General features: G+C 36.8%; 2 protein-coding genes across 3 annotated transcripts; one reads left to right on the top strand and one right to left on the bottom strand.

Annotated features, from left to right (window-relative positions):
- The first annotated feature begins 496 nt into the window (after positions 1-496).
- Positions 497-6,148, top strand: LOC107802654 (putative membrane protein At3g27390). Of its 2 annotated transcripts, none has more exons than XM_016626196.2 (10): positions 497-915; positions 2,503-2,611; positions 2,704-2,737; positions 2,990-3,126; positions 4,196-4,484; positions 4,582-4,688; positions 4,797-4,932; positions 5,025-5,223; positions 5,313-5,556; positions 5,645-6,148. In XM_016626196.2, the coding sequence occupies exons 1-10, from the start codon at positions 822-824 to the stop codon at positions 5,910-5,912; spliced, it is 1,617 nt and encodes a 538-aa protein (XP_016481682.1). In that variant the 5' UTR covers positions 497-821; the 3' UTR covers positions 5,913-6,148. The 2 variants fall into 2 exon arrangements, with proteins under 2 accessions (XP_016481682.1, XP_016481673.1); XM_016626187.2 differs by having other exon boundaries at positions 2,704-2,896.
- Positions 6,149-6,608: 460 nt separating this feature from the next.
- LOC107802666 (very-long-chain 3-oxoacyl-CoA reductase 1-like) lies at positions 6,609-10,849 on the bottom strand. Its single transcript, XM_016626206.2, has 3 exons — positions 9,995-10,849; positions 8,338-8,407; positions 6,609-7,261 (listed from the first exon to the last, which is right to left on the bottom strand). The coding sequence occupies exons 1-3, from the start codon at positions 10,630-10,632 to the stop codon at positions 7,007-7,009; spliced, it is 963 nt and encodes a 320-aa protein (XP_016481692.1). The 5' UTR covers positions 10,633-10,849; the 3' UTR covers positions 6,609-7,006.
- Between the last annotated feature and the right edge of the window lie 1,519 nt (positions 10,850-12,368).

Genomic DNA, 12,368 nt, shown 5'->3' with positions numbered 1-12,368 from the left:
ACCAACACCAACATCATTAATCAAACATTTTGCATTCTGAATTATGCTTTAGAGTGAGTGAACTTCAAGTCTTACCAAACAAACTGCATTGTCGTATTACGAAATCAAACTCGTATTATACGCGCATTACCAAAAGTTACCTTAAAATGTTTTGAACGCTAAAACATATATACAATAACAACAACAATCCAGCATAATCTCACTAGTGGGGTCTGTGGAGGGTAGTGTACCATGGGGTAGAGAAGCTGTTTTTGATAGAACCTCGGCTCGTTCTCTCCAAGAACTCCCCACCTTGCTTCTTGGGTGACTCGAACTCACAACCTCTTGGTTGGAAGCGGAAGTTGTTCACCGCTAAAAGGAATATATGAATGTCCTAAATTGGTACTGAAAACTATCTCGATCTCAAAATACAAAACTCCACTGCTGCACCTGTCAGCAAAGCTGAAAATGATATTATATTATAGAATAAAAGAAAAAGGATAAGAGTAATAAAGTAGTATTCCATAATTAAAAAGTAGCACTTGAATACCTTGCTTTCAAAACGCTATCAAATTTGTTTTTTTCTTCTTCTTTCTTATTCACAGGCTCCAAACGCAATTGGTAGTATTTGGTTACCACTTTATTATCCCCAATATTTGACAGTTAACCAACTTTTTTGTTCATAAATCCTCAAAACCCACATCATAATTTCCATTTCACGTCCAGTTTTCACGAAGACTCGATTTTTCATTAAAAAGATGAGTTTTTTGGTTGCATTTTCCAAGTTTCATTGCTTGTGATAAAGATCCAGTGGTTCTTGATTTAGCTAAAAAGCATTAGGAATGGAACCCCCAAGGGGGTTTCTGGCTTCTTTGTGGAACTTCATCTGTTTCTTGCCTTACTTCATTGGCCTGCTTATTCTCGGTGTTTTGAAAGGTTTTCCTTCAATTACACTCCTATTTACTGTTCAATGTTGTTGCTTCTTTCATTTCCTCTTAAATTTGGTTAAACATACTGTTAGTCACTGTGTTTTTGGATAGCACCCTTTCTTTCTGTTCTAATCATTTGTGCATTTACCCCCCCCCCCCCTCTTTCTTTTTCCTTAATCTTTTGTCTATCAAGGCTTGAACATATGAGATGAAATCACATACCGGCTTTGTTTCAATTTATGTGAATCTATTTCTTTTTTAGTCTGTGTAAAAAAAGAATGACCTCTTTACTTATTTGTAAACAATTTACCTTTACACAATGAATTATAGCCCCATAAAATATATGTGTTCAAAAGTATTCTCTTTTCTTAAACTCCGTGCCCAGATGGGTTCACATAAATTCAGAGGGAGGGAGTAGTATTTTTGTCTCCGCTAGAATTTGAGCATAAGACCTCATGGTTCTCAACTCACTTCATTGACAACTAGGCCGCGCTTATTGCAGAACATTCTTTAATACTTACTGATTATGCTAGTTTCCATATATTTCCTTCAAATATGATTAGGACCAACTGCCAGATTAACTTTGGCTTTGGTTTTGCAAGTTCTTTCCCTTTACAATTGAGGCATCGTCTGCCAATATCGATACAAATTTGGTCTACATTGTCAATTCTTACCCTTGATTACTCTGTATTAATGTTATTATTATTCCGAAGTTATTCTCCTTGACTATGAAGAGAAATGACAGGGTTGTGCCCCTTACTTTTGGCAAGTGTCACTTTATGCCGGTTAATCGTCGTTTTATGCTAGTCTTTGTAATCTATTTTTTCCAAATGACGGTGGTGCCCGGCCAGCTTGTGCGCAGCTCAACTAATTCTAATGGGTACCTGCCAGTGTTGTTAAAGGCTCATTTGAGGCGCGCTTAAACCCTGAAGCTCAAAAAAGCTCAGGGTATGCGCTTTGCCTCACTTAGACTGCACTTTAATAGGGTAGGCAAGGCACTAAGGCCCACGCCTCATTGTCAATTAGTTCTATCTTGAACAGAGTGGTACAAAACACTAAATATAATTGGCTAAAGATATTATAAATTTTAAAGGAAATCATTATGAGTGAACTTGTTACTTTTTTTCTTGCATTACATATATACTTCTATTTTTTTTCTTCGTTGTGCTTTTTTTAACTAAAGCCCACACTTTAATTGCACTTTGCACTTAAAAGCCCTGATAGACCTGTGTGCTTTTTAACGTTTTTCGCCTTTGACAACACTAGTACCTGCTACCCCTGCTACCTCCTACCAACATAGGTACTGGGGAACTACGCCACTAAGGCTTGGGCAAATGGAAGAAATTACCTAGTGTTTTTGTCTCCGCTGGGATTTCAAATATGATGTGTACTAAGTGCCAGATTAACTTTAACTTTGGCCTTGCAAGCTGCTTGCCTTTACAAGTGAGCCATTGACCACAAATGTCTATACCATTGTGGTCTACATTGTGAAATCTCGCCCTTGATTACTCTGTATTAATGTCATTATCGTGCCAAAGTTTTTCTCCTTGACTATGAAGAGAAATGACAGGTTTTTGCCACTGACTTTTTGCAGGTGTCATTTTGTGCCCATTGATCCTCGTTATAGTCACTGTCGGAAACTCTGCCCTTATTTTGGGTCTTTGGCCTGTGCACCTGTTCTATACGTATTACTGTCTATGGAGGTGCATTCTTTAGCTATTGTGGTTCATGGTTAACCTCATGTATCTAAAGATACTAATTTTTAGTGACTTCCACCTTGTTTTATGAATTGCAGCTCAAAGCAATTAGGTCCAGCTTTAAAACTTGTGGTAAGCATATGTGTCATTATTATTTTACTTTTGTGGCCGTTGATTGGATTTGCAAGCAGCATTGTTGGTGGGGCAGCTTATGGCTTCCTTTCTCCTGTGTTTGCCACTTTCCAAGCTGTGGGTGGAAAGAAGACGAATGCCTTCTTTCACAGTATATATGTATGTCTTAAGTGGTTTCTATTTCCTACACTGCTTACATCTCATCTCTTCTTTTGGCTTCGAGTTTCTTAACTGCTTCATTGTTGATGGTAGGATGGGACTTGGGACACGGTGAAAGGAAGCTTTACTATTGTTAGGGATGTGAGGGATGTTTTATACCATTCCTACTTCTCGATCATGGATGATTTGCGACTTCAAGGACCTCCTGGTGGAAAATACTATGAGATCAGGTTTTGCAGAATTACCTATCTCGATGTTCTTTTTCCACTTTTTGCCCCATTTGAAGTTGGAAAATTTTCTGTATATTATCATATGTCAATCTTTCAATATCAAAGAGTTTCAGATATCTGGTTGGTATGCGAACTCAGTTAGTGAAGTATCTACACTGGTGCTGAAAAATACAATAAAGCCGCTTTTTGGTGTTTTAACTTCTGCCTCTAAAGCATCTTAAATACTCCATCTTTCCCCTTTGGTTTGATCTATTTTTGAATTAGTTCATTCCAAAAATATGTCCCTGTTACTAAATTGGCAAACTACACAAAAGGAAAGTTAAATAGGAGTATGTAATAGTTACTGTTTATAGCATCTTCATACCTCTTTACATCTTCCACCTATTCTATTAAAACATATTTCTACCAAAAACTAATTCAACAACACTGTCAAAGAAATTTTCTTGAACTCAGTAGGAGTCAAGTTAGTTCATCAAAATGTTATTGAGGGATAATTTACGAAAAGGAAGAAAAGGAAGTAAGCGTCTGTACTTGATTGCACGTATCTTTTCTCATCACTAGCAGATCTTCATGTGTCAACGTTTCAACCTTAAAACACTTATTAAGTTTCTCTTAATTCTAACAATACGAAAAACATTGACCCCCTGGGTTTTCTAGCTGTATTAGGATTACCGGAATGAGATCAAGATGTTATTCTACTTGTCCGTCAGTCAAAATCTCCATGCTCTATGACAGAACAGAAGTAAAGATGTACAAGATGTTATTCTACTTATCAGCAAGTCAGAATCTCCCTCTCTGTGTCAAACAGAAATACAGATGCAGTAGTTTTTGGAAATTTTTAGTACTTTGCTATAACTCCTTAGTTTAAGTTGGATCTTGTAGGTCTTTGCACTTAAGATATTAGCATTTTTAAAAGTCTCCTGTTTTCCTTAACAAGAGTGTTCATCAATTATCATGGATTCGACTTATGCTGTTTAGCTGCTAGCATATGTTGGGGGGTTTGGCTGGTTAATTATTCTTCATGAGAGATTTATTTTTTGCTCAGAAGTTACTTTTCAATCTATTACAGGTTGCTTTATATACCTTTGGCGCTAGTAGCCGTAGCACTAGGACTCCTGGTTGACATACCGACGATCACAGTAATTGCTGCTTGCAAATTTCCTTACATGCTTTTGAAGGGGTGGCGTCGCTTGTTTCATGATTGTATAGGTCGAGAAGGACCTTTTCTAGAGACCATCTGTGTGCCATTTGCTGGTCTTGCTATCTTACTCTGGCCAATGGCTGTTGTTGGGGCATTCATTGGATCAATGTTAGCAAGTATCCTCCTCGGTGCTTATTCAGGAGTAGTTGTATATCAGGTGAAGTTCCCTTTTTGTTTCAAGGACCTCAAAATTGTCTCTTGCGTTTTATACATTTCCTGAACTGCTAATGTTTTACCAATGCTTTCTACGTCAGGAGTCTTCTCTTTGGTTGGGGCTTTGCTATATCGTTGCTTCCTTGTCCATATATGATGAATATAGCAATGATGTGCTAGATATGCCAGAAGGATCCTGCTTTCCTAGGTTCCGATAGCTACAACCTTTTAACCTCAATACCTTTGATAATTGACAAATGTATATTTAATTTCAAATAATTTTGACAGTTGCCGTATATCTGTGGTATTCATATAGGCCTCGGTACAGAAAGAAGACTGCATCAAGAACCAGCTCTCGTTCAGCTTCTTTCTCAAGGCCTGAATCTTTCAAAAATCCACCATCTCGTACGAACTCCATCAATGCTCCCATGGTCGAGTTGAAGCCCCTCGAGGTATAGTTATTTTGCTTTTGTGATGCTTCACCAGAACCTGGCTGTGAAGTTTTGGTGCTAATTTTGCACTCTAACATATATTACTACTCTAGCTTCTTGATGGCTTATTCACGGGCTGTCAATATCATGGGGAAATCATGGTATCTAAAGGAGTAATTACACAAAAAGACATTGAAGATGCCAAGTCTAATAGAGATAGTGGTCAAGTCATTAGCATTGGTTTGCCTGCCTATTGCATCCTTCAGACCCTTATACGTTCTGCCAAAGCCAACAGCGCTGGTCTTTTGATAAGTAAGTCAAATATGCAAGTATTGACTGTTTAATGTAGAATTGGGGTTTTTATACCAAAAGGACTAATCATGTAAACCTTGTTTATACAGACGACGATGGTACCGAAGTAACCAGCACAAACAGGCCCAGAGATACATTCTATGAGTGGTTTCTCAATCCACTCTTGATCATCAAAGACCAGATCAAAGCTGAAAATATTTCCGACAGCGAAGAGGAGTACCTTGGCAAATTGGTTTTGTTGAGTGGTGATCCTGAGAGGTTGAGGAATTCAAATATTGGATCACCACCTGAATCTGATCTGAGGCGAGCTGAGTTTGAGGCGTTAGCTCGAAGGTGATAATCCGTGAAATATAGCATCTTGATTTTGTTACCACTTACAGCATTCTGATTTTGTGTTAACGCTCCTGCTTTTGTTATGAAGACTACGAGGCATCACAAAATCTATATCAAGATATCCAACATTCAGGCGCCGCTTTGAGAGTAGCATCAGGATTATCTTAGAAGAACTAGCCAAGAAGAACGGTGATGGTAGAAAATCAGAAGATTCAGGACCTCAAAAAGTTCCCAGGTCAAAAAGCATGTTTGTTCGCATGTTTAGCGATAAATCTTTCAAGAACAGAAATGGAAACAATGGATATGATCAAGAGGCTCAACTGGTAGATGCTTACAGAAATGTTGAAATCCAATGATAATATGTATAGCATTAACCATTTTCTGGTATTTATCTTCGGTTTAGGTGTTAATCTTATTTTTCCTTGTTGACATGATTGGATTTGCATGAGAATCCTAGTAGGAATAGGTTAGAGTGATTTCTTTTCTGCTGATGCTTTAGAATGAGCATGTGTTGTAAAATTGGCAAAAGAAGTAACCTTCCTTTCTTTTTTAATTTAAGGATAAAACTTTCTCCTTCTTTTGGAGGTAGAAACTAGCATGCTTTGTTTAATTCAACATATTATCATTGGATTTCAACAAAACTTTTATGAGGTGATAAAAAATTAACTACATTTTTCTTTGTCCGATGCTACTTCCTGCTGCAAATGAATTTTATATTTCTTGGATAAAGTTTATGAATCTGCGTATTAGTTAGCATTCCAGTTCTTTTTCTGTACTTAATACTTTCTTCTTGTTCCCCTTATTTAGAGGTAGAACAAGGTTGAGAATGTAACATCGTCATAATTTAGCCAATATTTTCAAAAAACATATAAAACCTCACCTCAATCTTGAAATGATAAGATATGCTCGTTTACAGTTGGGTAAAAATTTTTACAATCAAACTGAGCGAAATTGTCAAAGGATTATCTTCTAATACTTGAGACTGGAAAATCCAATAACAATTGTAATATCACAATTCTCAGAGAAATGAGTTTGGATACAATTCAAACCTATTCAAAACAATGAATTATCTGTTATATATTAAAACATAAGGTAATTCATTGGTTCAAATAAGCAAACACCAAGATTAAATCTCATCCTGTAACATCAAACTCAAAGAACAAATACAAACAGAATCATTCTCAATTACTTGCCCTGGAAAATGGTTCTTTTGGCTAGACATAATAGAGATCTGAGAACTCGAATTTCTTTTGGACTACTCTTGATTCAAACAACCTACAGCTAAGAACGCACAAGAACGAGATCAGGCTTGTTTAATAAGAACAAGACCAACCTTCTTGTTGCATTATCAGAATTAGCATTACCCAATTGGAAACAGGAACAGAAAGAAGAAGATAGGAATTCAGCTATTCAGACTCAAAGATAAGGGATGAGGTGAGGAAGGTGCTTTCTATTCCTTCTTCCTGGAGTCTTTCATCTGCCCCCTCTTCCGAATTCCCATGCAAAACTTCAGGCGCCAAGCATCAACAATCGACTCTGGCAATGAATATATCAAACCCCACAGAAGAGAATGGGGCCAGTAAGGCGTACACCTTGGCTCATAACCTATCCATCGCAGGCCAGCCCGAGCATAACCATCAGTCGAGGGAACAAAAAATGAAGATCTTTTGATCGACGCCATTTTTGTTGCCACATACAACGGCACCTATATTTGGAGAAGAAAGAATGATGTTACATGAAGTGAAAATAGTTCAGTACACATTATATAACTTCCTGACACAGAAGATATGGCAGTTTTAAACAGAGAAAGGAAAATTAAGAAAATGTAAAGGAGGAGGTCAGAATGTCCTCCAACTTTGATAAGAGCTTGTTCAGCGCATTTGTTGATGAAGTTGAACTAGACGCCACCAGACAACTTCATTTACCATAAAAAGAAGTTGCTCCTAATGCTTAGTAATAATAGAAGAGCAAGTTGTAGGTAGAATTCTGATTTATATTTATCAAAAATACATGAATTAAAAAATTCAATGTTATAATATCAACAATATTCCAATTTCCCCATCATCCCCCGCCACACACTTAGCCTCACATCTTCATCCATAATGAATAACTAGTAACAATAAACTCTTCATGTGGTGCCCTTTCTAAGATTTGGATATAAAGACTATATTTTTATGCTTCTATTGTGTATTTCAGATTGTGGAATAAATTTATCAAAGAGCAAAAGACAGCAGATAAAAGGCCTTCCACTGAAGTACCAAGAACAAAAGTAGAATCCAGAGTGTTAGGATATAACACATTTAATAATCTTCACATAGGACTTATACTCTAGCATAACAAAATTCAACAACTTTCATACTGACAAGAAAATGGGATCAAAAGACAGTAAGTGCAGCCAAATGATCACCCTGATATGTGGAGTGATTATGGTCCTAATCCAAAAATATTGGGACTCTGTAGTTCCAGACTCATAACTATTAAGAAGTAATATCCTGTAAGTCCTAAGTAAGTTTAAACTTTTTCAGTCAAGTAAATTTTTTTTATACCATGCTATACGTGGGGGTTACTTAAGGACAAGAATAAGTGTGTAGAAGCATGGAGCTCATTAGACCGGGCATGAAGGACAATTCCTCATCCAAATCCAAACAACACAAGATACCAATACATTAATCATGTGGTGAGTCATATAAAAAATACCAAATGAAGAAGCAGATAAACTCTGGTTTACAATAAAAAAGCAAAAAAAAAAAACTGCAAGTGAACAAAGTGTATAACATATACCTGACATTGCACATCAATCCCACTCTTCTTGTACTCTACATACAGGCATCTAGAGAACTGATCAACGTATCTGAAAAATAGATCCAACAAATCCACGCAGCACATAAGAATATTACGGAAAAATAATATTATGTGCTTAAACATTCAAAATCTTGCTAAAACATCGTCAGTATCATAAAATGAGGAATAAGTGGGAAGCATTAAGTGAGAACTTTCATCTTTGTCATTTGCATGCCACATTGCATGGCATCAACTTTGCATAGATTGCATGTCAAGTTATTTCTTAAGAAAGCACTATCTTCCAACTTCTTAGGTTTACCATCCTTCGAATTTCAGCAATGCACTGGCTTCAAGTTGAAGGGGAGCCTTGGAGCAACAGTAAAGTTGTACCTGTGTGACCTATAGATCACGGGTTCGAGCCGTGAAATCAGCCACTGATGCTTGCATCATGGTAGGTTGCCTACGTCACACCCCATTGGGGTGCGGCACTCGCCCTTCCCTAGACCGCCGTGAACGCGGGATGCTTCGTGCACCAAGTTGTCCTTTTTACCTATGTTGCGCGGACTCTCCAAAATGCTGCCGCACCCGTGTCAAATCCTCCAAAAATACACTACTTTTGAATGATCCGACACGCACCCAATGACATTTTTGGAGAGTCCGAACAACATACCTTTTTACTGGCTTCCAGTTGCTAACTAAATACCCTATTTTTTGGTCTGTGGAGAGAGGAAGGCCAACTGAGGAAATTGGTTGGTCAAGTGGGGTCACAAAGAAGAAGAGTGCATGGAGGAGCAATTACTAAGGGATACAACCACTATGGATATCTGTATGTATGTAGTAGACAGTTATGTTTGGAGGTGAAATTGGGATGATGGGAGGGCATTGAAGAAGAAAGAATATAAGAGCTACTAATTAATATAAAAGATTCATCGCAAAACAAGAACAAAGAGGTACTAATTAATATGATGTTGGATGTCATTCCTTGTACAGTAACCCAATCCCCATTCCCTATTTCCAGAATCAATTTAACTTCTACAGAAATTCATGTAACTTTACTGTCGGAACAAGTTGTCCTCTTTCTTTACTTTGCTTTGAGAAAAATAGAGGATATCCGGACTCATGTCATCCAATAATACAGCAAATTCCGGAAATGAGGACATCTCAGTATGCAAAGTGAACTGTCAAGTTTTTCACTTCAAACCTCCCCTTATATAGAGCTACCACATATGAAATCATACGCTTACAAGAGGGGTTGCTCAGATGGTCAGCACTCCCCACCTACAACCTCAAGTACGTGGGTTCGAGTCACCAAAGGAGCAATAGCTCCAACAAAAGGGGATCAAAGGGGACGAGAATTAAAAAAAAAAACTTCATCCATAACACAAGTTTTATTTTGCGTGTGTACATTAACATGAATATCAACTCTTATAGTTTATATGCAAGAACTTTTACCAATTTCTAAATGGCTTTAAAGTTTATCAACTTATGTATAACTTTTGCCTTTTTCTACTAAGTTTCAACTAAGATGCAATCATTTTGCTACAATTCAATCCAAAAGGAACCTCAAAACTAACTATAACCTAAAATCTTATAAATTAGAATTTCCAAAAGAGAATTAAAGACAGATAAAAGCAGCTAAAGAGTGTGCAAAACTTACGCTTTAGTAGCAGCATAAACAGCATAAAGGGGATCAGAGGGGATAACAATTGCAGCACCAGAACCAATATTAACAATAGCACCTTTTTTCCTCTTCAACATACCAGGCAAAACAGCTTGAGTAACCTTAGTAGTCCCTTCCACATTAACTTTAATCAAATCAGCCAATAACTTATCATCCACTTCATGAAAAAATCTAGCATAAGGATACGAAACCCCAACATTATTAATCAAAACACCAACATCTAACCCTTCAATTGTCTCCTTAATCTTCTCAACCCCTTCATCCAAATCACCAGAAAAATCAACAACCACTGATTTAATCTGGATTTGTCCATACTTAGCCTTAATTGAATCAGAAACGTCTTTCAATTTATCAGGATTACGACCCACAAGAACTAAATTAAGTCCTTTTCTAGCTAATTGAAAAGCAAAGCCTTTTCCTATACCATCAGTGGGCCCAGTAACAAGTGCCCATGACCCATATTTCTTGAGATTTTTGCCAGGTCTAAGGAAATTAACATAGACCCATTTGAGAAAGATGATTGAAAAGCATAAGATTTTTAAAGAACCTAAAGAAAGAAGAAAAAGAAGCCAAAAAGGCTGAGATTTGAGCTGATGATAGATGCAAGTTTCCATTGTGTGATGTGCAAGTGGAACAGAAACAGTACAAGATTTGTGCAGCTAAATATAGATCTAAAGATTGGATTTTTGAGCGTTACGTACGAAGATGGGGTTTAATATTAGCACAATCTACTATTGCACGTGGTTGGGCACAGCTGGGAGAATGGAACAGGGCTATGAGTGTTTAAAGAGCTACTATTGGATTTATTGTTAGGAGGAGACGGTTGGCCATTTAATAGGTGGCCAAATGGAAATTATTGTTTCGAAAGTCAAAGCTGGATCTTATATTATGGTTTGTTGAAGTTAGATGAACAAAAATTGGTATCGCCTTAGACTTAGGTGACCCATCCTGAGATACCAAATCTATTTCTTTTGGGAAAATCAGAAAAATACCCTGATTTAGAAAAATAGTCATTGTTTTAAACTAATCGAAATTTTATCATTTTTCATGTGAAGATAAAATTTGAACAAGAACATCTTTTAAAATCCGGAAAATTCCAGCATAATATGTTGGAATTCAAATTTTTTTTACATATGAGATTCCAGTATAATGTGATGGAATTTCATAATGTGTTGGAGTTCTAACATAATATGCTCGAAGTTTATATCCAGGAGTTCCAATGTCCAGCATATTATACTAGATTTTTTCGAGTGCTAGAGTTCCAACATAATATGCTAGAAGTTTATACATATGAGATCCATAACTCAGCATATTATGCTGGAACTTTCCGTGTTTCAGCAAAATAGTGATTATTTTCAATGACTTTGCAAACGCTGACTATTTTTCAATTATCAGTCACAAAACTGACTAACCCGTGCTATTTTTACATTTCTCTTTTGTGTGTAATCAAAGTATACAAAACTTGGTCCGAATTCGAATTTATATTGTGCAAATTCTTTAAAAATTAACTCTTTATCAGAAGTTTCTTTAGTAAAGTCCGTTTTATTTTTGCGTTGGTTTTATTTTATTGTACAGGTAGTTATTTTTTAACATATTTCTGTGACTGCTTGGGAGTGAAATCCACTGTTAGTATTTCAACTGTTATGTATGAAATTCACTGTTAATATTCGGGCGATAAAAGATATGTATGATGGAGCTAAGACTCGGGTTAGGACTGTGGGAGGGAACTCGGAGCCTTTCCCGATAGTTACGTGTGATGACCCAAAAAGTCATCTTATGTTTTAAAACTCGAATCTACGCTCTTAAACTTTAAAAATCTCATTTTATCCTCCTCGATTTGCGTGCGCAGTCCGAGCATGTTTCCGAAAAACTTTTATGTTGAAAATTGATGAAAATAAGAATTTTTGCCTTAAAAGTTGATTTTAATTGACTTCGGTCAATATTTTTGGTAAACGGGCCCGGATCCGTATTTTGACGGTCCCGGTGGGTCCGTATCGAATTATGGGACCTGGACGTATGCCCGGAATCGAATTCGGAGGTCCCTAACTCGAGTTATGAATTTTTGATAAAAATTTAAAAGTCTAAAAATTAATTATTTTTAAGAATTGGTTGATGTTTGGCACTGTTGATACCGAGTCCGTATTTTAGTTTCGGAGCCCGGTATAGGTCTAATATAATATTCATGACTTATCTGTGAAATTTGGTGAGAAACAGAGTTGATTTGACGTGATTCGAACGTCCGATTGTGGAAATAGGAATTTTAAAGCTTTCTTGAAATTTTCATTCGATTTGGTGCTAAATTCATAGTTTTAGGTGTTATTTTGGAGATTTGATCGCGCGAGCTAGTTCG

This window comes from Nicotiana tabacum, chromosome 17 (genome assembly GCF_000715075.1).
Source record: "Nicotiana tabacum cultivar K326 chromosome 17, ASM71507v2, whole genome shotgun sequence".
Classification (NCBI taxonomy): domain Eukaryota; kingdom Viridiplantae; phylum Streptophyta; class Magnoliopsida; order Solanales; family Solanaceae; genus Nicotiana; species Nicotiana tabacum.
The sequence above is the reverse complement of the archived record's forward strand: the minus strand, read 5'-3'. Positions and strand labels throughout refer to the sequence as shown.

Bases quoted from the DNA above. Each gene is read 5' to 3' on its own strand.
- LOC107802654 (XM_016626187.2), top strand. From the start codon at position 822: ATGGAACCCCCAAGGGGGTTTCTGGCTTCTTTGTGGAACTTCATCTGT. The intron at 916-2,502 runs GTTTTCCTTCAA...GACTTTTTGCAG, and splicing joins TATTCTCGGTGTTTTGAAAG to GTGTCATTTTGTGCCCATTG. The intron at 4,485-4,581 runs GTGAAGTTCCCT...TTTCTACGTCAG, and splicing joins CAGGAGTAGTTGTATATCAG to GAGTCTTCTCTTTGGTTGGG.
- LOC107802666 (XM_016626206.2), bottom strand. From the start codon at position 10,632: ATGGAAACTTGCATCTATCATCAGCTCAAATCTCAGCCTTTTTGGCTT. The intron at 8,408-9,994 runs GTAAGTTTTGCA...TCTATTTTTCAG, and splicing joins GTTTATGCTGCTACTAAAGC to ATACGTTGATCAGTTCTCTA. The intron at 7,262-8,337 runs GTATATGTTATA...CTCCAAATATAG, and splicing joins GGATTGATGTGCAATGTCAG to GTGCCGTTGTATGTGGCAAC.